Source organism: Balaenoptera musculus, chromosome 2 (genome assembly GCF_009873245.2).
Source record: "Balaenoptera musculus isolate JJ_BM4_2016_0621 chromosome 2, mBalMus1.pri.v3, whole genome shotgun sequence".
In the NCBI taxonomy this organism is placed as follows: domain Eukaryota; kingdom Metazoa; phylum Chordata; class Mammalia; order Artiodactyla; family Balaenopteridae; genus Balaenoptera; species Balaenoptera musculus.
In genome coordinates this window covers 62702076-62727978 of record NC_045786.1, presented here as the reverse complement: position 1 = coordinate 62727978, position 25903 = coordinate 62702076, and the positions used below count along the sequence as shown (strand labels likewise).

Sequence of the window (25903 nt, the reverse complement as noted above, 5' to 3'; positions counted from 1 at the left end):
CACAGCTGCCGAGCCCATGTGCCACAACTGCTGAGGCCCGTGCGGCTGGAGCCTGTGTTCCGCGGCTGGAGAGGCCACTGTGGTGAGAGGCCCCTACTTGCTGTGACTGGAGAAGGCCAGTGCACAGCAGTTAGGACGCAGCAATCAATCAATCAATCAATAAGAAAGTGAAATGAAGATTAACTGATGAGACGCCTAAGGGAGAAAAAGCACAAATGGAAAATTTAAAGGGGACAAAAGCAGGAAGATAATAAAAAAATATAAAATGATATAAAGAAACAAGCAAAAAGGGTCAGAGAGAAGGTAGTTGAAATGGACGATAGGAAAAGAAAAAAGCTTGTTTGTAATTGCAGTCCCTAAACAAGAAAAACAAAACAACAGAACACAATATTTAAAACTATCATCCAGGAAAACTTTTCAAAAATAAGGCAAGACCAGAATTTACACATTGACAGAGTCCTGCAGATAAACAGGATAATTAATCCGTAATGATCGACTTAAAGACATATCTTAAACTTTAAATATAAAGAAGAAACTCTGAAGGCATGCAAGTAAAAACATCAAATAACTTATAAGGGCAAGAGATTTAGACTGGTAATAGACTTACCAACAGTAACAAATAAAGTAAGACAACAATAAAATAGCACTTTCAAAAAACTCAGAGAAAGAAAATATGAACCAAGGACTTTATATGTAGCCAAGATGTCCCTTCAAACATCAAGGCTATAGAAAGATCTTGGGGAATTCCATATTGATGGCCCTTCATAAGTAATCTACTAGGGGAAGAGCTTCATCCAACCAAGAGATAAACAGGGAAACATCTGCAAAATATTTGAAGTGATAATTTACTACATTTAATAATAGATCTAAGACAAAAACAAAGGTAGGGACTACAGTGAAGGAATCATATATAAAACTACATGTTCTGACAAAGTAGAAATAAAAGCCTAAAAAATAGGAGTAGAAGGGAACAGAGACTAGAATAATTCATCAACAGTTGTGTCACAATAGGTGAGAATTAATATTATTTATTTTAAAATGACTAATTAGAGTATAATTGGTTAAATTTAAAAATATTAAAGGCATTTTTAAAAATTATATATAAAGGTAAACAATCAACAGAACAAGAACACAACCTCTCCTAAACATCAAAAGAAATTTTAAAAAATAAAAGATCAAAGAAATGTAACATAAACACAGCAAATTTAACATAATAATAACAAAATTATAAGAAAGAGTGGAGAATTAATCTATCAGTTACATCAATAAATATGGATAGATTTAACTCACCTATTAAGGGAAAAATTTTTTAATTTGGCTCACAAAGCAGGGCCCAACTATACTGCACAAAAAAACACACCTCTAAACAAAAGGATCCAGAAAAGCTAAAACTAAAGGGGTGAGCAAAAGTATTCTAGGCAAGTGGAAATAATAAGAAAACAGAGGCTGTGATATTATTATTTATGTAGGATTCAAGGAAAAAACATGGAACCTGACAAAGGACACTTCTTAATACTAAAAGCCACAATTCACAATGAATAACAGGAGACGTTAACACATTCTGTATAAGACAGATCAAAAATAATAAGGATATAGAAGGCAAACAACATAATTAATAAGGTAGAGCTTACAGATATATATTGAAATTTTATACTCTGAATAGAGAATATACCTTCTTATCAAATACACATTCAACAAATAACAACTGTTGGCAAGGATGTGGATAAAAGGGAACCCTCGTTCACTGTTGGTGGAAATGTAAATTGGCATGGCCACTATGGAAAACAATATGGAGGTTCCTCAAAAAATTAAAAATAGAACTATGGTATGATCCAGCAATTCCACTTCTGGGTATTTATCCAAAGGAAAAAAACCCCACTAATATAAGATATATGCACTCCAGTGTCCACTGAAGTATTATTTACAATAGACAAGCTACAGAAGCAACCTAAGTGCCCATCAATAGATGACTGGATAAAAAAGATGTGGTACATATAAACAGTGGAATATTACTAAGCCATTAAAAAAATTAATTCTTGTCATTTGAGACAACATGTACGGATCTAGAGGGTATTACGCTAACTGAAATAAGTCAAAGACAAAAACTGCATGATCTCACTCATATGCGGAATTGAAAAAACAAAACAAACTGAACAAAATGAAAACAGACTCATAGATACAGAGAACAAATGGGTGGTTGTCAGAAGGGACGGGGGTAGGAGAGGTGGGTGAAATACGTGTAGGGGATTAAGAGGTACAAACCTCCAGTTTAATAGTAAACAAGTCATGGGGATGTATATACAGCGTAAGGAATATGGTCAGTAATATTATAATAACTTTGTATGGGGGACAGAGGGTTACGAGACTTATCATGGTGATCATTTCATAATGTATGCAAATGTCAAGTCATTATATAGTATATCCAAAAGTAACATAATATTGTACGTCAGCTATATTTCAATTTAAAAAATGCACATGGTACATTCACAAAAACTGATCATATACTAAGTAACAAAGAAAATACCAGTAAATTTGATCAAATAGAAGCATCATAAAGTCTTTCATCAGAATACAATAAAACTAGAAACTAAAAAAATTAAAAAACAAAAAAGGCTCTTCATCCGAAAACTCAAAAATTTTTATTAAACAAGTTTTGGGTAAAAAAAGAAACTAAAATTACAGATTTTCTTAAAAAATAATAAATCCTTTACATATTATAATAAACAAGATACATCTGAAGTGTGATCAGAGGAAAAACCATAGCCTTACAAACCTGTATCGATAAAAATAAATAAATGAATTAAATTAACCACTCAAAAGCTAGAAAAATAAGAAAGTAAACCAAAAAAAGTATAATAAAATAATAAAGGTAAAAGCAGAAATCAGTGGAGAATGAAAAAAAAAAAGTAGGTATGATAAATAAACCAAATCCTGTTACTTCGGAAAAAATTAACAAAATAGACAAATGACTAGGTAAGGGGAAAAAATCTACAAAATAAGAAATGACAAAAGGGAAATAACCATTGAAACAGAGAAGTTTTTAAAATCATGAGACTACCTTCCAGACCTCTAGGCAAATAAATATGAAAGTTAGCTGAAATGGAAAAAACCAGTTGCCAAAATCGCCCCCATTAGACAGAAAGCTTTAAAGACTAATTTTCCTAGAAGAAATAGAGGAACTTATAATAAAAGAATTATGTCACAAAAAAGTAGCAACCCCAGATGGTTTCATAGGGAAATTCTACCAAATCAAACAGTGGAGAGTGGCAATGCTATGAACTGTCCCTGACTTTTGGGGGGAATAAAACACACATATTAATACTAAGTGTATGGAGTTTCCTGGTGACCTAGTGGTTAGGATTCTGGGCTTTCACTGCTGTGGCCGGGGTTCAATCCCTATTCAGGGAACTGAGATCCTGCAAGCCATGCGGTGCAGCCAAAAAAAAAAAAATCAATAAAAAAACCGAGAACAAAACTGAAAACCAGAAAGACCTAACAGGCTTGAAGAAATTAAACAAAATCAAATAGAAAACAGTGTATTAAAAAATAAGTAAACACCAAGTGTATTCAATAGTGTGGCTGCTGTCCTGGGGCCACCAATCTAAACTTTTTATGCCATAAACTTTGTTCAATTCAGCTGGTTTTCCAACTTGTAAGACCCTCAAAATCACCAGCCTAGGCCCTAAAATCCTATAAATATCCTTTCCTGACTTCCCCTTTCTGAGAAATTACTAAGACCTAGTCAAGGTGGATTTTTCCCTTACTGTAAAATAAGCTAATAAATTTAGCCTTGATAAATGGGTTTTTTCTGGCAGTTTTTTGTGGAGTGGACAGTAAAGAGAAGAAAATTCAACACGGATAAGGATTGAAGAGTATCTCAGAGAAAAACAAACAGAATTAGGAATATAAGAAGTATAGGAGTTTTGGGGGGAAATGAAAAACTTAGTTTTAGCATACTGGAGGTAAAGTCAACAAATTCTGGAGAGCTATTTGGGAGTCATACCCATGGAGATGATTGCTTTAAGTCTAGCGAACGGTAGAAGAAACTATACAGAGAAAACTGTTACCTATACCAATCCCACAAATAAGGGATAGAAATGATTTTATTAACTCATTCACCATCCAGATGATTCAGAGACTAAAAAACGATATGAAAGCCACCTTAAAAATACTGCTTAGCAGTAATATTCCATTGTATATATGTGCCACATCCTCTTCATCCATTCATCTGTTGATGGACACTTAGGTTGCTTCCATGACCTGGCTATTGTAAATAGAGCTGCAATGAACATTGTGGTACATGTCTCTTTTTGAATTATGGTTTTCTCAGGGTATATGCCCAGTAATGCGATATCTGGGTCATATGGTAGTTCTATTTTTAGTTTTTTAAGGAACCTCCATACTGTTCTCCATAGTGGCTGTATCAATTTACATTCCCACCAATAGTGCAAGAGGGTTCCCTTTTCTCCACACCCTCTCCAGCATTTATTATTTCTAGATTTTTTGATGATGGCCATTCTAAACAGTGTGAGGTGATACCTCATTGTGGTTTTGATTTGCATTTCTCTAATTAGTGATGTTGACATTCTTTTCATGTATTTGTTGGCCATCTGTATGTCTTCTTTGAAGAAATGTCTATTTAGGTCTTCTGCCCATTTTTGGATTGGGTTGTTTGTTTTTGTGATATTGAGCTGCATGAGCTGCTTGTATATTCTGGAGATACATGTACCACAATGTTCATTGCAGCACTATTTACAATAGCCAGGACATGGAAGCAACCTAAATGTCCACCAACAGATGAATGGATAAAGAAAATGTGGCACATATATACAATGGAATATTACTCAGCCATAAAAAGAAACGAAATTGAGTTATTTGTAGTGAGGTGGATGGACCTAGGGTCTGTCATACAGAGTGAAGTCAGAGAAACAAATATCATATGCTAACACATATATATGGAATCTAAAAAAAAAAAAAAAATGGTTCTGAAGAACCTAGGGGCAGGACAGGAATAAAGACGCAGATGTAGAGAATGGATTTGAGGACATGGGGAGAGGGAAGGGTAAGCTGGGACAAAGTGAGAGAGTGGCATGGACATACAGACACTACCAAATGTAAAACAGATAGCTAGTGGGAAGCAGCCACATGGCACATGGAGATCAGCTCGGTGCTTTGTGTCCACCTAGAGGGGTGGGATAGGGAGGGTGGGAGGCAGACACAAGAGGGAGGAGATATGGGGATATATGTATATGTATAGCTGATTCACTTTGTTATACAGCAGAAACCAACACACCATTGTAAAGCAATTATACTTCAATAAAGATGTTAAAAAAAATAAAATAAAATAAAACATGGTAGGTATAAAAACTAAGTGAAAGCAGCATACAGAGACTAAACAGTTATTCAAATGGCAGAGTTAAAAGTAGGAAGTTTAAAAAAAACACTAAAGTCATACGGAGGGAAACTACTACTCTCACCTCAACTCCTCCACAGCAGGTAACAACTAATTAAAAATTCACCAGCTCAGGAGGTAATGCTTATCAAATCCCCTTCAGGTAATTCATTTCTAACTGTCTTTATCTCATTAGATCAGTTATTTCACAACTGGAAAGGTCAGTGGATGGCTTCCTCAAAGACTGACACACTTCTTAGCAAATGTCAGTTATTAAATCACTTTGTCCAGAGAAAAAACAAAAACTATCCAGTTTTTTAAAAAATCATGTGCCCAGAAAATCAAGCCCATTTAAAATCCTGAAGATATGTGGATTTTGAGAATTCAGTAGCTTCCATTTAGAAACAATTAGACTTCATTTTTCACAATATCAGATAACATTAGAACATGGCATATTTTCAAGATAAACAAACAGAAACACACTTTAAAACTGTCCCTACCCTTCCCACCCCCAACCCCAGTAAGTATCTATCAGCATATTCTAAAAAGCAAAGCTTCTTCATGCAAGTGTTCACCAGAAACAACCACCACCACCTATTCCTAAAATAGCTAGTGATGAAACAGAAGGACAGTGAGAAAGCTGGAGAGGTGACTAACACACTGTGCAGGAGGGTGCTCTACAACTACTGGCATGCAGTGACTGTCAAGCAGGTGAACAGAATCACAGGCAGAGACTACCAGCTAGAACCCTTAAAGGGGCTGAATGCTCCGAGCAGAAAGCCCAACTTCCTGGTTCATCTCAGTAATTCTCAGAGAGAAAGAATTCTACCACCAAAAGGACTAAGGTTTGTAACAAAGGAAACTCTCAGGAACAAAACAGCAATTATAAATGCTAAATTCTTCAACAAATGAAAAATCTGTGTACACTTTGGAGAATAATTTAAGCATGTTCCCTATTTACACTAAAAATATACAGCAGTGCTTTTCATTAAAATTAGTTTGCTCCATTACATAATTTCATCTTTAACAACTAAGCATATGATAGAGTATATTTCATTATAACTCAAAAATAGGGCACCTCCAAAGTGGAGTTATTTTATCCTACACTGAAGAGAACGCTTTGGTTCTAATTATATATATCAATGGATATATAGGCTGCAACTTTTACAGTCCTACAGTTTGGCTCAGGGTAATGACTCATTTGTCTAATTAGAGAACTGGTCATGCATTTTTCTGTTTTTGTTGTTGTTTTTATTTTTTCTTTCTTAGAATATCAGGATAACCATTTAAAAACTGGGTCCATCTCCAATAAAAGATAAAGACAATGAGAATATTCTGGAACTTAGCAAAAATTTTAATTAACTAGGTCTTTGGAGCAATCAAACAGCTTTTAAAACAGTTCAAAGATAAAATATTTAATGAGTCAAAAGAAGACCATCCTAAAATGTTTCTCCCATAAAGAACAGATACTAAAGAAAAACATTAGAGACCCAACTTAATTAAGGATATGCACAGAAATAAAATGCATATCATTCCACCTCCTCAGTGATAATGTTTTAGTACATAATAGACATACAGGGTACTCATATTGTATTTTCCAGGACAATTACAAAATCAAACACTTTATACCCATAAATACATTTGTACTTATCAAACTACATATGCCTAATTTGGGTTGAGATATGATAATAGTTATTTTCTTAATGCAGCTTTATTCAAACATAACTCCAGTGTTGTAATTTGTGATTAAGACAAATTCACATTATCTATAGCCTTTTAGTTGGCTGGGTTGGCCCAGGGAGACATTTTTGGCATTGCTTATTAAATTTTTAAAAATTCATGTTTATTTTCTATTACTAAAAAATGCAGAGGGGAAGCAAGTTTAAAGCCAAAAAGAAAAGAAAAGAAAAGAGAATACCATTTCAGTTAAAAGCTACTGGATTATTTTTTATATACCCTATTCACTAGACCACGGAGGGATCAAGAAACTATGACCAGCAGGTCAAATACAGCCCATTGCCTGTTTTTGTAAATAGTTTTATTGGAACACAGCCATGTGCCTTTGTTTACTTATTGCCTATGGCTGTTTCCACTCTACAGTAACAGAGTTAAGCAGTTGCAACAGAGACTGTATAACCCACAAAGTCTAAAACATTTACTATCTGGCCCTTTACAAAAAAAAATTTTGAGGCTCCCTGCTCTAGACCTTTTAAGATATAACACAGAAAACTCCTACACTAGTGCTAAGTTAAATAACTTTAATATTTTTTGCCTAATTTATGATTTGACATATACTGTTAAAGTGCCCTTTATCCAAGTCCTATTAAATTAAGGTTTAGCTTTAGTTGCTTTGTTCACTGAGGTTTCCCATGTACAAACCGTTATACGGAGAAGAAGCTGTGAAGGTTAGCTTTAGATTAGCAAAGACTATTCCCATCAGATTTGCTTGTTGCCTATTTTTCTTATATTGCTGTAAAATTACCATTTCGGAGTCACTGTGAGAGGCCTGACCCAGGCCGGGTGCAGGCCCTAGCTCAGAGTGAGAAGCTTGGTCAAGGGAGAGAAGGGGCTCAATAATGTCATCGTAATCATCTTCCTCTGTATCCCCCTCCCCATCGGCAAAAGTACCTCTAGTCAAGAAATCGGAGCGCGTCCGCGCCATTCGAGCTTTCTTTTTATGGGCCGGTCTGGCAACCTGCTTGACCAAATGATAAAACAAATAACACAACAATGTTTTGTTTTGGTTTTTGGGAGACGATGCCAATGAAAGACATCAGAGAGCTCATGAATTTCTTGAAACATCCCCTCCACCCCTGTGCCCTTTCCACTAGAAGTGACAGCGATAACCAAAAGCAATCCATATTCATTACTCTGGACAAAGAATAAGAATGGAAGCTAAATCTATACTGTTCTTCTCCATAGCCAAGGAAGTCATCTTTCACTGCCATAATGAGTCACCAAAGTCACTTGCATAAATTGCCTTCTTTTCCTCAGCAACTTCTCTTTTGTAAATATAATCTGGATTTTTAGGCACCCTTCCCTGCCTGAAGTACTCCTCTCTAAGTATAACAGACTTAACTCATGGCTTCTTTCTCTATGAACACTTGGGAGTAAATGAGTAGATGAGGTGCTCTACCTACAAGAATAATAATTTCCAAAACAGCGTGCACCTATTTTGCATAGAAGATAAATAAAACAAAAGTCAATGGTTACCTCTCTTTGGCCCGGCCCAGTTAACTTCACAGGTTTCGAAGCTGGTTCATCTTGTTTATGGAGTTGAGGATTTCCACTGTTTAAGGCTTCCTTGGTGACACTTAGGATAAAACAACAGGATTACATTTCAATTCCTAGCAGATATCTCATGGCAGCAGTCTTAAAAGTATAGCATGAAATATAGTCTAACAAGTCAGGTCAAAGAAATAGATTTGATAATGAGAAAGGGAAAATACCAAATCCTCAAATCTTTAGAATCAGTCTCAGAAGAAGGGGCCTTTAATCATTATAAAATACCTGATAAGTAGCCACCCAGTGATAAGGACCTCATTACTTTGTTTTATACTGAGATGGTCCTATTGATAAGCAAATTTTCATTCTGAAATCTCTCTGTAGCTTTCATCTGTGTTCTTAGTTTAAAATTTTTAGAATAAAATCAACACTGGCAGAATAAGAAATTGTTATCAAGTTAAGAGAAGTATGCCCCAAACCATAAAGATGGTATAGTGTTAGTCTGTGAAAATTTAATTCTGCTTGAATAACCAAATGATATGGCTGCTTTATCATTAAATTCTCTCTACAAATGAATGTCTGTGTCTGATGAAAATCTGAACAGAACCTGTACTTTTATGGCCCCAATTATCTATATTAACTCAGAACCATGAGTCTTAAAATTTATCAACAGGACTGTAAACTCACTGAAAATCATATCTTACCTTCTAGCATACTGCTGGGTTTAAAGTAGACACTAACTTATAATACCATTTGGCAGAGTAATTGCCCTTGCATTCAAAATCTTCCACTTAATTTTATAAATGAAGGCCTAGGTTATCTTGTCCTTTGCCCTATGCAATAATCCCTAAACAATGCTAATTAGATGTCAATCTTTCTGATAGCTAAAAGCTTCTCAGAGATCTCCCTTCTGACCAGTGTACAATCAAGTCCAGCAATCTTCGGTTGTCCTGAATAATCCTTTTGGTTATTAAAAATCTCTCTTGCCACAGCTGAGCCTTCGATTTGTTCTCCAAAAGAGAAACAATTAATAGGACCTTTGATAGCACCTGACCACCCTAACTAACTTTTAAACTCACAGCATTTTCTCTAAGTTTCTCCATGATTTCTTTTTTGTTCTCCCTTACTAACCAGCTGAAGACTACGATGTACTTATCACCACTATGGCATAGAAAGGACACTAATCTAATGTTACTTCCTAATCATGACATCCAATGCTGATTTCTAAACAGGAAACTCAAATTCTGGTCTCAGCTGTTTCTCTAAATATGTGACCTTATACAAGTCATTTCACCTCCACGGGCACCAGTGACCTCATCTTATAATAATGTGGGAACTGGACTAGATATTATAACTTAGAAACACTAACATATATGAGTCTATAAAATGCTAATGTTTCTAGTATTACTTATAGAACAAGAGAAGATGTTAAGTATGAATTTTACTTAACCTTTCACACAAACAATCTAATATATAATCATTTTGAGGATAAATAGATATTAATAAGGTAAAGCAAACTAGGTCAAGTAGCTATAAGACTTTATCTTGGCAAAATGATAAAAGGAATAATTCACAAGAATGATTAATGTTTTTGAAATCTGTAAGTCTTCTACAAAACAGATTCATGGATGTAACAACTATGCACATACACACACACACACATGCACACCCCTCACATAACTAAAATTAATCAGAATGACAGAAAATAATGTTTTTAACATTCTCTGGTGGGCTTATATGCTACACAGAGTCTGAACTTCTGGGCAATCTCTAGGTTAATGCACAGCACTAGGATCTCAAGTTGTCATGTAGTCCAACTGCATTTCATACTCCTCTATAAAAATTCTTAGTGGAAAAATAAAGTATCAATGATCTCTTGCCCATATTTACAAAGAGTTTCTATAAAATCTGTAATTTTAAAGACTGACAGAGTTAAAAGTTGAGGTTATGATGAGAAAAAGTTATTTTCAGAGTTAACATGAAATTTAACTTTTTTAGCCCTAAGACATAGCCCTCCTTTCATTTAAACAGTGATATTCTCCCACAAGAACAGAAAGAATTCACTGTATACATAGCCTTAATATAAATATCTTAAATTTTATCAAATTTGTTTTCATGTACCACTTAAGAAATGCTTTCTCACAGCTACCACTACTTAAGACAACTTAAAAGAATAAAGAACTTCCACTTATGTGAGGTATTTAAAGTAGTCACAGGGAATTCCCTGGCGGTCCAATGATTAGGACTCCATGCTTTCACTGCCAAGGGCCCAGGTTCAATCCCTGGTTGGGGAACTAAGATCTCACAAGCCGCGCAGACAAAAATAAAAATTAAAAAATACATACAGTAGTCATATTTTTAGAAACAGAAAGTAGAATGGTGGTTGCCAGGGGCTGGGGGTAAGGGGAAAAGGGGGGCTGCTTTCAATGGGTAGTTGAGTTTGTTTTGCAAGATGAAAAAGCTCTAGAGATCTGTTGCACAACAATGTGCATATAGTTAACGCAACTGAACTGTACACTTTAAAATGGTTAAGATGGTAAATTTTATGTGGTTTTTATCCCCCCCCCCAAAAAAAAAGTACAAAGAACTTAATGCAGACCATAAATAGGCCAACAGCTGTGACAAAGCACATTAACTTTAAAGCCTGATACTAACGAGCTTGGACTGCTACACCTAACAGCTCTAGGGCAACCAGCAATTGCTGACTGCCTACTAAGTTTCCAGGCACTGTTTCCACAGCCCTTCACAAATGCTTTCTCACTTAATGGGGAGGAACCAAAAACCCTGCTATCTGTGCTTAGTCAAAGACTCCTAGGGTATAATTATATCCAATTTCAGGTGGCTGGTGGAGTCAACAATTAGGAAATTTTTTTACACACAGCAAATGGCTAATTTGAGTAGCACCCATACAAATAGCTGAGGCAGATCAAGGCATCCTAATGAAAATTCCAAAAAGCTTCCCATTTATACATAAAAATAAATAAAGACTTCACTTACAGGGAACTACTCATATTTTCCTTTGGCGTGAAGAAAATGGCCCTAGTAGTTCCATCTCTGAAAAGGTCATCAGATTTGTAGCTACAAGGCTGAGTTGGCCTAAGGTGTTCTCTTTTTGAAATGCGATTATTAGAGAGTTTACAGGCTACATTCAGTTGGGTGGACATTCTGTCTGTCTTGGATAATTCCTTAACAGCACTAGATTGGCATGGGCCTCCTTTTCTTTCAAAGAACAGAGTGACAGGTCGGTCCTTCAAGGGTAAGTGAGCAGAGGGACTGTCTTTTGGGGCAAGAGCAGCATCTTTTACAGTTACTGATGGAGTCCCAACTACACTGGGTTCGTCCTTATTTGGGGTAGTCAGGATGAGGAGAGAGGATGGCCTCTCTATTCTTTGCTTTGACTGATGGAAAGATGGTACCAGAAAAGTCTCCCCAGTTCTTGGCTTTTCAATTGTCTTAAAGGCTTTACGCTCCTTTTCTAAAATATCTGTTTGCTGGCGAATCTGTTCCATCATCTCTTTTTCATTCTGCTGCTGCAATTGCTTTTGCCTTTCTTCCTTCTCAGTGTTTAGCTTTTCTAACTTCTTAAGCACAATATTGGAAGAATCTGTATTCAAAGAAGCAACAACTTGATTTTCCCCTGGGAAGTGGTACTTTCTGGCTTCCCTGTTGATATCCAAAGTAAGAGATGGAAGTGTTTCTTCACTTTCCAATAGTTTGTTTCTCTGGACACTTGTGTCTAGCTGAGACTTTGTTTTCAGTGGGTCTTGTTGGGGAATATAAAAAAATGTAGGCAGACTATTTGAAATAAAGGAGTCTCTCAGCTGTGGTTTACAGGTAATAGATTCAGAACTGCAAACCAGTTTTTCCTTCATAGCCCCATTCTTTAAATGCACTGAGTCAGAAGGTGCCCTCTTTTGAATCAATGTATAGTTAGTCTCACTTGAGGTACTGAGGGCATTGTCCTGTGAATCAAAATTTGGACTGCTAGATATCTTAGGTGACAGAAACGGCACATCTCCTTCATCTAGAATTATGGGCTCTAGTTTGCTCTTTTGGCTTTCCTCACAGCTCAGAAGTTCCAAGCTTCCTTGAGAGCTTTCACTATCAGGTGTACCCTGTAAAGACTGAAGGCCCTCAGGCATCAGTTCTGTAGACCACCTACGTTCTTCTGAAGGAGACACACCACCAAGAGAACGGACTTTCAGCAATTCTAAACTAAATATAGCTTGCTCTAGTTCTCTCATTCTCCGACTTTCTCTTTTGGCCCGACCCACTTTTTTCTGGTGGAGATCTTCCAAGGACTTGGGTCTCTCTCTTACAGTCACATCTCCCTGCAAGTCCATACCACTTCGACTTCTGGCTCTCTCCTGTCGCTTGTTTGGGGACTCGTTCAAGCAGTCCTTTGAACTTTCATGACTAATTCGATTACTCTCTATCACAGATTTACATTCCTCTATGGCTTTTACTCTGTTGTCAAATGAACAATCCTCCCATTCTGAAGGGTCTGAACCGTGAATTTCCAGAGTTCCATATGGCTTGATATTTGCCAATCCAAGTTTTAGTTTTGTTTTTTTTAGTCTTTGTTCTTTTAAAGCTTTAAATCTATATCAAAACAGGAAAAAAAAAATAGGCTAGAGATATCTCTTGGTTACCACTGGAGAGAATACATTTATTGAGAATTTTTTAAAAAGTGGAAAGTCTCAAAAATTTTCTTTTTATAATATTAAGTATTTCTTAAACTAACTTAGATGCACATTTCACAATTCCATTTCTAGTGGAGAAGACAAACTGAGATAACCAATTCTAACTCAAGTTAGGCAAACGTTAGAGCAGACATATAAGAAGTACTTGACAAGTGAGGAGTTAATTATTATAGCACAAAAGATTACCTTTGTCTTGCTCTGAATCCTCTACATAGTGATTGCAAAAGGATAATTTTGTTCCTTTGTTCTTGATACCTCTTACTTTCCCTGTAGCCTTTCCATCTCGCCTGTATGCAAATAGCAGCCATGTGCCTCCGCCTATAGTGCTCCCTCCATTTCTGCTGGATGACGATGGCTGCAGTCCGGAGCTCCAAATACCGCTGCCTCTCTAAGTAAGCACGCCAGGAAGCTTGAAGAAGAGTGGCTGCACTAGCCATAACTAAAGCATCCTGCTGCACAGCTGCATCTCTGACCTGCTTCTGATTTAGGTAATTCCTCCAGAATCGCTGTGGGGAAGACAAAATAATAAAAACTGTTGTCATATCTTATAACACATTCTCACAGAAATTTCTTATGTCATAACTAGAGGTTAAGTGGCTAAACAGCTAAACTGTGGGTGGTTAAAGTAAAAAAAGTTCCCTTTTCCAGATATGCCTGGCTAAAATAACTATTTTAGATAATATAACCTCAATGAAGTTAATTATACAACTTAAAGTAATTTAAAACTTTTTGATGCTTTCATGCCCTACAAATTAATTTTAACAAATTACATTATATTCTCACCTACAATTTGCCAATACTAATGGGTTTAACGTCAATGTGTATACACTGCAAAGATTAAGATATTAAAGACTTTCTTGTACAAACAGTAAAGATCCTGTGGAAAACAGCCATCATATAAATCAATGAGGGAGAAAATAAAAGATAAATGTAAAATATGATACCTTTCATCCAAAATGAATACATAACAACAACAATATACATATAATTCTCAAATATCACTCAGAAAACTAAAAATAACTTGCCAACAAAAATTAAGGCACATAACTCCTTTGCCCCTAATCATACCTCGCAAGACATTATAACTATAAATTCAATTTAATTTCAATTGAACTCCATTAATATTTATTAAAAGTCTATTATTATATGCCAGGTAATCTGTTGGATGCTGTGAACATTTAACAAATGAGTAGGACACATTCTCGCCACTGAAGAAATTTACATTCTTACTTAAATGTTTCACAGTAAAACAGTTCTAGTTACTAAAACACAGGCTAAATAAACTAGCCAATTTCATGCAAAGACTCTTGTTTCCTACCTGGATGATAACGGATGCCTGTCTCAGATGGAGGAAATGCTGCCTACACAGCAAGGCCCTGAACCATCGCTGCAACAATATGATTCTGCGGAGCACCTCTTGGTGAAGCAGATCTTGGAGGTGTTGTCGTTCCTGCTCCTTTAGGAATACCTACCAGAAGGAAAAAAGATGAAGCATACAGCTTAAGAAGAAATGAGAAATTTATTTCATGCATCATCGTTCCTATGGTAAGCTTTTTTAGAGAAGAACAGACACAGTGGCAGACAGGTACAAGCAGTACTGATAAATATTTCCATCAACTTAGCCAAAGTAGTCATTCTCAAACTGGAAAGGAGGCATTAGAATATAGAAGGGGAACTGGAAAGGTGAACATCACTACAAAAATCCCAGTGCCAGAGACTGTGATACATTATTCCCTTGGGAACTTCACCATTAGGAGCCAATGTAGTACTGGTAATATTAATATGTCATATTTTTCAAGGATGTTGGAGTGGGGAAAAAAAAAGATGACAACCATAGATTTTAAAGTTTGATCATAATATGAATAAACCAATAATGATAGTCTTTTTGAAACCCAGTATGCGTCAAAGGCTTCTTGCTGCCCAAAGCTATTCATCAGTTTACTTGTTTACTCCTTCATTCTATTATAAATCTTTAGGAATTCAGGGGGATACAAAGATAACTTAGACATAGTCCGTTTGGAAACAGGATTTACACTTCAACATTAAGAGCAGGTAGATATTAAAAACTGTATATATTTAAGGTGTACAATGTGATGTTTTGATGTATGTATAAACATTTTGAAATGATTACCACAATCTAATTAACACATCCATTACTTCCCATTTTTGTCAAAAATTTAAAAATATTCTTAGAAAGTACAGATAGATATTAGATACCCAAAGAGGAAAACAGTAAGCTATTCAGGGCAAGAGACAGAGGACTCCACCTGAGCAAAACAAGGAGTTGGAAATAAGAATAAAGGTACAGGGACTCCCCTGGTGGTCCAGTGGTTAAGAATCCACCTGTCAAGGCAGGGGATGTGGGTTCGATCCCTGGTCGGGGAACTAAGATCCCACATGCCACAGCCCAACTAAGCCCACGTGCCGCAACTACTGAGCCCGCGTGCCACAACTAGAGAGAGGCCTGTGCACCGCAACGAAGATCCCGCCTGCCGCAACTAAGACCCAACACAGCCAAATAAATAAATAAATAAATTTCTAAAAATGTAAAAAAAAACTTATAAAAAAAAGAATAAAGATACATACTGGGATGATGGAACAATTAATGGCGTGAAGTGGGGCTTCCCTGGTGGTGCAGTGGTTAAGAATCCACCTGCCAATGCACGGGACATGGGTTCGAGCCCTGGTCCAGGAAGATCCCACATGCCGTGGAGCAACTAAGCCCGTGCGCCACAACTACTGAGCCTGTGCTCTAGAGCCCGCGAGCCACAACTACTGAGCCCACATGCCACAACTACTGAAGCCCGCACACCTAGAGCCCGTGCTCCGCAATGAAGAGTAGCCCCTGCTCGCCGCAACTAGAGAAAGCCCACATGTAACACCAAAGACGCGTTGCAGCCAAAAATAAATAAATAAATAAATTTACTATAAAAAAAGAAAAGAAGTGTGAAGTCACAACATGGAGGTTCTTGAAAAAGAGAAAGATGTTTAGATTTAATGAGGAGGTTATAAGGGGATTATTATTGTGCAGGAGGCTGACATAAAGTATATTAAGATGATGATTTTGATACTATGGGTAGAGTGAGTTAAATGGAATAAAAAATAGACTGGCATTAGATGATGGATCTGTTTACTATAAGAGAAATGTGTGAGAGCTACAAAACAGAACTAAAATGGAAACAGTAAGAATGGAGAAAAAGGGAGAGATGTGAGAAACAGTTATAAGGAAAAAAACAGAAACGGAACTTTGTAAAATGATTAAAGGGTAAGCCAAAATATGATTATGGTTTCTAGCCTAAGAAACTAGAAGAAAGGTGAGAGAGAAAAAGAGTAGTTAATTAGTTAAAGACAGTAGGGGAATCCGGATAAGGTCACTTTAGGCAAATTGAGTTGATAATTACAGTGCAATACCTAGGAAGAAATGCTTTTTAAGCAGTTAAAATTATAGGCAGCACTAGAGCATTGGCCATAAGCTCTTTGATTAATACTGACTATATTATTAAGTAAAAGTCTTGGCCTAATCGATTTCCTTATGATATCTGGTACACTATCTTTCTTATAAACATTCTCCTCGGCAAAGACTGCCATTATTACTTATATACAAAAATGCACTCAATCTGGCAAAAGCTGTATATATTATATTTACCATGGATTTTCCAACTTGATAATTATCTGGATTAAGATTTATTTTCCTGAAGAAATCCTGAATGTTAAATTTGGATGGAATAATATTTCGGGGAAGAAGTACGTGGAAATGGCTCACAAAATCCTGAAAAGTGAAAAGAAAATGTTGTAAAATCACAAAAGAATTATTTGTAAACAAAATCCTAAACTAGCTAATTGTCCTTTTATTGATCTTTTTCTCATTATTTTAAACAGGGTGAAACCAAGAAATTACTTGTTAATTTAAAATATTTCAAAAGGTTAATTAGTAAAATGGTGGGGGGAGATAGTGATTCCTACATATTTTGTTATCAAAGGGGAACGAAAGAAGAAAAGAAGGGCAGAATCTAATTCTCCCTTTGAGAAAGCTGTACTAAAGACCAAAGGAAAGGTTATTTAACAAAAATCTGAATTTTTTAGCAGAAAAATAAGCAAAGGTGACAGCTATTTCAGGGTACAACTGAGAATAAAGCTTTCCCTCAACAGTAAAGACTTGCTCAGCTGCTGAAAAGCTTCAAAATAATTTTTATATCCATAGCAGCAGTAGCTGATGAGAACAGTTGTGAGCCTTGCTGGCAGCCTCCTATGTAAGAAAATCCTGCTGAGAAAACTTTAGGAAAAATCAAATAGGATCTTTTCTTTTGAACTAGATAGTTCTGATTGAAGTATTTCAATTACTGGCATAATCAGTGTGAAGAACTGCCATGTTATGAGTAAACTTATATTAACAAACATTCAGATCAAATGAGAATAGCCAAGTAGTGGATTCTATTACAACACAAGCTTAATGAGATTGCTGTCATTCAATGGAAATGAGTATTCTCTATCCCTCTTCAATTCTGTATGCAAAAGATAGAATGTAAAGGAAGAATCAGGAGAAATAAACAACAAGTGAGACCCAAATAAAAAATAAGGCATAGGAATAATTTACTTGATGTACAAATACATTTAAATATCCTATAAAGCATAACCTGGAAAGAATATTTGCAGCTGTATCCTGATTGGCGAATTCGAACTGTCTCCAGCATCCCAGTGTACCGAAGCTGTCTAAGTACCAAGGCATCACTGAACCTTAATGGCAACTAAAACAAAGCAAATGGAAAAAAGATTAACCCAGGAAAATAGATCTCCAAATTAATGTTTGTCTTATAAGTGTAGTTAAGTTTTGAATATCTAGGAATTGACTGGAGGCTGTCTGGTTAAGATACAGCAGAGGTGATGGGACAATCTTACCTCCCTAGCTGGTAGCTTCAGAAAAGTTCTAACTGCCTGACCAAAAGGAAAAAAGAGACACCAAGCTTCCAGGCTTCTCTACTTGCAGAAGAAGAGGGCCTTCAAAGCTCAAAAGGAATGTAGTTGCCCACAGGCCACATAGTCTAGTCACTATAAAATTTGTAACACGATTAACCTACTTATACATAGTCAAGACTGTCTATATTTTTATTAAGTAAGATTTTATCTACAATCTCACTCAGAAACGACTTACCCCACACTCTTCCAGTTGCCTTGGTTAACTTGAGAGCTGACATATTTCTTCTTGTATGACCAGTACAAGGTTAAAAGAAGTTTACTTCCCTAGTTTTTGCTGATAATACTGGTATGACACATTGAAAAACAAAAAATTCCTATAATCCCTGAGAATTGATCTCTCATTGTATAGGCATCAACAGGGAAGAGGCTAAAGGGAGGCATTCGATCATCACCATTCGTGACACTTTGTCACTCCTAGGTATCTCATACGCATATTTTTAGACATTCAAAAGAGGCTGTATTTGGAGCTTCTGATATTTCTCCCTATTTTCTGAATACTATTTTCAATGATCCACTAAGGCAATCCCAAATATTTTCCTGCAGAAAGATGGGGCATACTAGCTGTCAAAAAAAAAAAAAAAAAAAAAGTCAAGTGGGCAACTTATGTTAAATAATAATAGCAGTTAGTATTTAGTACTTATTCTGTGCCCTTAAATACTTCATTAATTGAACTCTTTGCATAGCAAGAATAACAGGGACTCAAACTTCTATTTAACTGTAAATAAAATGGTTTCCTCTTTTGTCACTATAAAAGAATGGCTAACATTTACTAAGTGCTTAGTATGGGCCAGGAAGATTCTAAGTACTTTATAGGTATTGACTCATATGTATTCACAAAACACTATGAGGTTGGTCCTACAATTCCAGTATATTCTTAAACAGATGAAAATATTTAAGGCATAGAAAGGTTAAGTAACTCATCTAAGATCACAAAGCTTATAACTAGCAGTGCTAGAGACTGCTTATTAAGAATTAAGAAAGCTGAACCTAATTCCTACGACATTTTAGCAGTTTGGGTTAGAACTATTTTTTTCCTATGATGGACATAAAGATGACAACTGTTTACACTTAACAGGTATATTTTGCAAAGCTCTAATAAGGGGGACTGTCATATAAAACAAGAAGAAATCAAAAATGTTGAGTATCTTCCCTATTTTGAAGAGACAAGAATCTCTAAGCATGAAAAATGCCACGCAAGTTCTGTAAGAATAATTGATACCTTATATCTAAACAAGAGAGATTAACCTTGGTACGGGTAACAAAAGTTGCATAAAATTCTTTTATATGATGGAATTTCAAGAGATTTTTGCTTCTGCAGGAGATGCTAAATTCTAGGAGATGCTAAATTGAGCCCATATAAATACTTTTCAGGCAGGTATGTGAGGAAATAAGAAGGATATTCATAGAAAATATAGAACACTGTTTTCCTTACAAAGATTATAGATAGCTCTTCCCCGCCACTTATTCTCCTTAGAAAGAATTTAAAGCTTGGTTTGAAGTAAGCTGAGCTAGAAGCTCTTATTTACAGACATTTTTACCTTTTCGGCATTAGAGCGAATGCATTTTACAAAATACGGTTCTGCTTGATCAAGTGTTTCCATCAGCTTGCTTAATGAGGCCTGCAATACAAAGCAATATAATTAGCACATACTCTCATTCCAAACTGGCAATGAATGGTTTATAAATATAAACAACAATGTTGGTAAAATATGCAAAAAAAAGTGGTATACATAGAAATAGGTTTGTTTCGGAAAAGCACATTGTGTACACTGCCATACTGATTAAACTGAGGCCAGTTAAGGATGAGGATGGCAGTTTAACTTTAAAGCTGACAGACTGGCAATGGTAAATATTGCAGATATATTTTATAGTAATCTAAGTCTATAATAAATTTTTTACCTTTCTTCACATTTCATGAAACAACTTCATTCAAACTCATGCAGTCTTAGAGTAGCTTTGGAAAAAACATCCAGTAGGGTATCCAGGAAGGTAGTAGTCCCCTGCTTCAATTTTAATGTTTGAGTATGTAGTGATGTTCCCTCTTTCATTCCTGATGCTGATAATTTGTGCTTTGTCTCTTTTTTCCAGATTAGTCTGACTGGAGGTTTATAAATTTTCTGATATTTTCAACAAACGAGCTTTTTTATTTCATTGGTTTTTCTCTATTATTTTTCTGTTTTCGATCTCACTGATGATTTCTACTTTATCATTTCACTCCTGCTTGCTTTGGGTTTAATGTTTTTCTTTTTCTAGTTTCTTAGGGTAGAAGCTTAGATTAGTGACTTAAGGCCTTTCTCCTTTTCTAATAAGAGCATTGAATGTTATAAATTAACCTTGGAGTACTGATTTAGCTGCACTGCACAAACTGTGACATTTTATTTTCATTCCATTTAAAATATTTTTAAAATTGTCCTTCCTCTTTGACTCGTGTTTTATTTAGATGTCTTTTTAATTTGCCAAATATTTGGGGATTGTTATCTTTCTTTTATTGATTTCTGGTTTAATTACAGTCAGATAACATATTTTGTTTATTAGTATTCTATTTATCTGTTGGCTTTTCAGCTACATCTCTTTGTACTGTTTTGTGTGTGTGTGTCTGCTCTACGGATAACAATATACCAACCTAACCACACAGTATACTTAGAGTCAATATTTTATGATTTCAAGTAAAACTTAGAAGCCTTACAATCACATAGACTCCTATTATTGCTGTCGTATATATTACATCAACATACACATTTTTTTTACTTTTAGGTGTTCTTTTCGTGTGTGTTACTGTAATATAATACACATAATATAAAATGCTTGAATCATAAATATGCAGTATGATGAATTTTCACAAAGGGAATAAACTCTTGAAACCAGAGCCCAAATCAATGAATAAAATATTATTAGAACCTTAGACGTCCCTCTGTGCTCCATCCCACTGAACTTAGCAAGATCACTGTACCTAGGCTACCTGCCTCCACCCTCCACATCTCAACCAAGGGTAACCATTATCCTGACTTCCAAGATGGTAAGTCAGTTTACCTGCTATTAAACTTTATATAAAGAGAAAGATACACTATGTACTATCTTGTATTTGTTGCATACAATTGTATCTTGTACATTTTCAGCACTATATAGTAGTGATTCATTATATGACTATACCACAGTTAAATTATCTGTTTAGGATGGATATTTGGTTGCTCAAGTTTGGGCTGTTAGGAATAAAGTTGCTATGAACAATCTTCTACATGTCTTTCAACCGTTTTCCAAAATGCCTGCATCAATTTATATTTCAATAGCAGTGTATAAAAATTCTGGTTGCTCTACATCCTTGCCAATACCTTGCATAATCAATCTTTTTTATTTCAGCCATGCTGGGAAGTATGCAGTATTATTGCCTTATAGGCAGTTTTAATTTTCATTTCCCTGATGAATAATAAATAATATTGAGGATGTATTTGATAGGCTTATTGGCCTTTTGGATAACATCTTTTGATATAAGACAGTTTTGCTTGTTCAAGACCTTTGCCCATTTCTATTAGGTTGTCTTTTCAAGAACTGATTTGTGGTTTTTCATATATTCCACATATAAAGTCTTTTTCAGTTGTATTGCAAGTATATGCATATACCCTGTAGCGTGCCCTTTCATTCTCTTAATAGTGAGTTTGTTTTTAACAGTTTTATTGAATTACAATTTACATACTATAAAAATGTATCCATTGTAGTGCATAGATCAATGATTTTTTTAGTAAATGTATACAATTGTAAAACCATCATTACAATCCAGATTTAGAAATCTTCCACCCATCCCCTCAAAAGGTCCCCTCCTGCCCATCTGCAGTCAATAACTGCCTCCACCCAGAGTCCCAGGCAACCACTGGTTCACTTTCTGCTGCTATAAATAAACCACCTTTGAAAAAAATAATCCTCTTTAGACATCTTTTCCTCTCACTATAAAACCAATATGTATCTACTGTAGAAAACAGAATACATAGATACATATTCGAGAATAAAAATCAGTTTGGTTGAGTTTGTGTAATGACTTAATTCTTAGTTCCAGAGGTAGAACTAGAAGCAGATTATTTTCTTCAAATCGATGGGCCTTTACGCAGAGAACTCAGATTTCTGCCAAAAAACCCAAAGTTAGAAAAACCCTTAGCCAAGGAAGAGAAACACTTAGAATTTCCACCACTACAAGCAAAGGACTACATTGACTAATGATGTAGTGGTAGATATATTTCCCAGCAATCTGTGGGTCTCTGAGCAGCTAGGCATGCGTGTCTTGTCAGGCCAAGAGAGGGGCAGTAGTTTTATCCGCACGTTTCAGCAGATATAACAGCAACAGCATGTGCATGACCTATTATCCTAAGAGAAAGCCACAAAACTCCTTTTAAAGCATTAACTGAGCAGATACATGGTGCCTATGAAGTGGCCTCCTTTCATATACAGCTCTATGCATAAACAATGCATAGTTTCTGCCTTATGATCAAGTTGCATCATCTCGCTCGTAACTTAAGACTTTAGCTACTTTATCTGACAGTCTGGTGGCTAAAAGGATACTAACATTTGCTGGCAGTAGACAAAGTCTCAAAAGAGAATAATCCAGAGTAGGGTGAGGGTGGCTGTTTACCTAACCACTGAAATAAGAAAAATTTACATATGGTCTACCACCTTGTTATTTGTTTCTATTTGTTTAATCTGCTCTTTCTTTTATCCTGTCTTTTTAAAACTGAGTATACAGTTGACGCTTGAACAACACAGGGGTTAGGGGTACTGGCCCTCTGTGCTGTTGAAAACCCACATGTAACTTTAAAGTTGGCCCCCGGTATACTTGGTTCCACCCTATCTGGAGTTCCGAATCCTCAGATTCAACCAACCGCTGATCGTGTAAAACTGTAGTGTAACTATTGAAAAAAATCCATGTGTAAGTGGACCCATGCAGTTCAATCAAGGATCACCTGTATTTTATGATTCCATTTTAGTTCTGCTATTAGCTCATTACCTATGATAAGCTTTTATTTTTTTAAGGATTTCTCAAGACTTTACATCTTTAACATATCACAGTCTGCCTTCAAATAATGCTACACCATTACCTGTATAGTGTACAGTATACAGGTAATGGTGTAACTTTACAAGAGTATAAACTTTACAACAGTATAAACTTATATTTAGCCCCTCCCTTCTTTTGTGCTACTTTTGTCATACGTTTTATTTCTACCTCACAATATATTATTATTTTTTTCTTCTATAGTCAATTATCTTTCTAAAAAATTAAAAGAAGATAAAAAGTATTTATTATAGTTAATTACACTTCTATCATTCTGGCAATCTTAGTGTTTTGTATAGATCCAAAATCTATGGTTTTCTCATCATTTTTATCCCAAATTTAACATTCTTATAATGTAGATTTCCTGGCAATGCATTCTCTCAACTTTTGTTTGTCTGAAAAAGTCTCTATATAATCTTCATTACTCACGTGCATAGAATTTTAGAGTGACAATTTTTTTTTTTTCCCCTTTCAGTCTTTTAAAAATACTACTCTTGGGGCTTCCCTGGTGGCGCAGTGGTTGAGAATCTGCCTGCCAGTGCAGGGGACACGGGTTCGAGCCCTGGTCTGGGAAGACCCCACATGCCGTGGAGCAACTGGGCCCGTGAGCCACAACTACTGAGCCTGCGCGTCTGGAGCCTGTGCTCCACAACAAGAAAGGCCGCGACAGTGAGATGCCCACGTACCACAATGAAGAGTGGCCCCTGCTCGCTGCAACTAGAGAAAGCCCTCCTCGCACAGAAATGAAGCCCCAACACAGCCAAAATTAAATTTAAAAAAACACTACTCTTGAATTCTGGCTTTCATAGTTTCTGATGAGAAACCTACTGTTATTCTTATCTTCATTTCATGGCACATAAATGTTGTCTTTTTTCTCTGGCTGTATTTAAAATTTTCTCTTTTTAACTGGCTTTAGCAATTTGATGTGATGTGTATTGGTGTGTTTAGGTTTGTTCTGCTAGGGATTTGTTGAGATTCTTTGATCTTTGAGCTTATATTATTCATAAAAATAAGGAAATATTTTGGTCATTATTTCTTCAAATTTTTTTCTGTATCCCCCTCTCTTGACTTTCCTTCTTAGATGCCAATTACATCTATGTTCAATGATCTAATATTTTCCCACAAGTTACTAATGCTTTTTTTCATTCTTTCCATCTTTGTTATTTCTCTCTGCACTTTAAAGTAAATGTAACTTCTAATTCACTACTTCGGCAAATAGGTGTTAATCTCATGTAGCTTATTTTTATTTTCAAATATTACATTTTTAATCTTTGAAAGTTCCATTTAAGTCTTTTTCGTATCTTCTATTTTTTCTCATCATTATTCATGTTTTTCTTTGGACATATTTATATGATTTATAATAGCTATTTTGAGATCCTCATCTAAATGCTATTTCCATAATCTCTGTCATTTTCAGATCTGTTTCTTTTTCATTTTTCAATATTTATTTACTTATTTGGTTGCACCGGGTCTTAGTTGCAGCAGGCAGGCTCCTTAGTTGTGACTCGCAGGCTCCTTAGTTGTAGCATGCAAACTTTTAATTGCGGCATGCATGTGGATCTAGTTCCCTGACCAGGGATAGAACCCCAGCCCCCTGCATTGGGAGCACGGAGTCTTCACCACTGCGCCACCAGGTAAGTCCCTAGATCTGTTTCTAATAATTTTTTTCTCCCTTGCTATGGGTTGTTTTTTCCCTGATTCTTTGCATGCCTAATAATTTCAGATTGGATGCTAGTGTGATTTTACATTGTTGGATTTTGTTATATTCCTTTAAAGAGCAACAGACATTTTCCCCTGGGGCTGTTAAGTTATATAGGATCACTTTGATTCTTTCAAGACTTGCTTTTATTAAGCTTTGCGAGGGCAGGTTCAGAGCAAAGCCTTGGCATTTGTTTGGATTCCCTCTCCCTGGGCTATAGCAAACTGCCTTTATGCAGTAACCTGGGACTTGCCTCATTTATTTCCCTCTTCTCAGGGATCATAATCCTGCAATGCTTACTGTCTAATATCTAAAAACATTCTATTCTTATCTTTTTTCCAGTTTTCTAGTTGTTTATAGCAGAAGGGCAATTCCTCTATGGGTTAATCCTTCATGAGTTCTATGATTTCATTTTGATGAAAGTAAATATTCATTCACAAGAAGTGTGTGAAGTCAAAGACAGCTGGGTGCCATCTATCTCCAACACTTCTAATTTCCTCACCTGTACAATAAGAATGACAGTATTTATCTCACAGAATTGGAGGAAAAATAATGTATATGTATAAATATTTAGTAAAGGATCTGGAAAATATAGTACTCATTACTTTTGTAATATTTCACAATGTATTACAAACATTAAAGATGACTCTTTTTGCAAATGTTAAACAAAATACATGAATTTAATTTGAAAATATCCATAATTCCTGAATTTGGGGGATTTTAAGGGACATGATAGGATTGTAATTATAACTAAGTTTTATTGTAATAGCTATAATGTGTACTCTTCAGATTAAAGTCTGAGTTTGGTATACAGGCACCTGTAAAAGATCCAAGGTAACAAAATAAAGGACACAACAGCTTAATGGTTCTCCCCT

The 25903-nt window shown here is 35.7% G+C and overlaps 1 protein-coding gene across 11 annotated transcripts in view; it reads right to left on the bottom strand.

Moving 5' to 3' along the window:
- Positions 1 to 25903, bottom strand: part of MYO9A (myosin IXA) — a 281728-nt gene that overhangs the window by 80196 nt on the left and 175629 nt on the right. For 6 of the 11 annotated variants that reach the window (XM_036842812.1, XM_036842813.1, XM_036842811.1 and 3 more), the window contains 8 exons: positions 19833 to 19913; positions 17955 to 18065; positions 16967 to 17089; positions 14639 to 14788; positions 13507 to 13826; positions 11615 to 13219; positions 8606 to 8705; positions 7875 to 8090 (listed from right to left, as the gene is read on the bottom strand). In XM_036842812.1, the coding sequence (XP_036698707.1) occupies positions 7875 to 8090; positions 8606 to 8705; positions 11615 to 13219; positions 13507 to 13826; positions 14639 to 14788; positions 16967 to 17089; positions 17955 to 18065; positions 19833 to 19913 (2706 nt within the window). The remainder of the gene's footprint in view (positions 1 to 7874; positions 8091 to 8605; positions 8706 to 11614; positions 13220 to 13506; positions 13827 to 14638; positions 14789 to 16966; positions 17090 to 17954; positions 18066 to 19832; positions 19914 to 25903) is intronic. The other 5 variants (XM_036842818.1, XM_036842819.1, XM_036842815.1 and 2 more) reach the window with 4 other exon arrangements.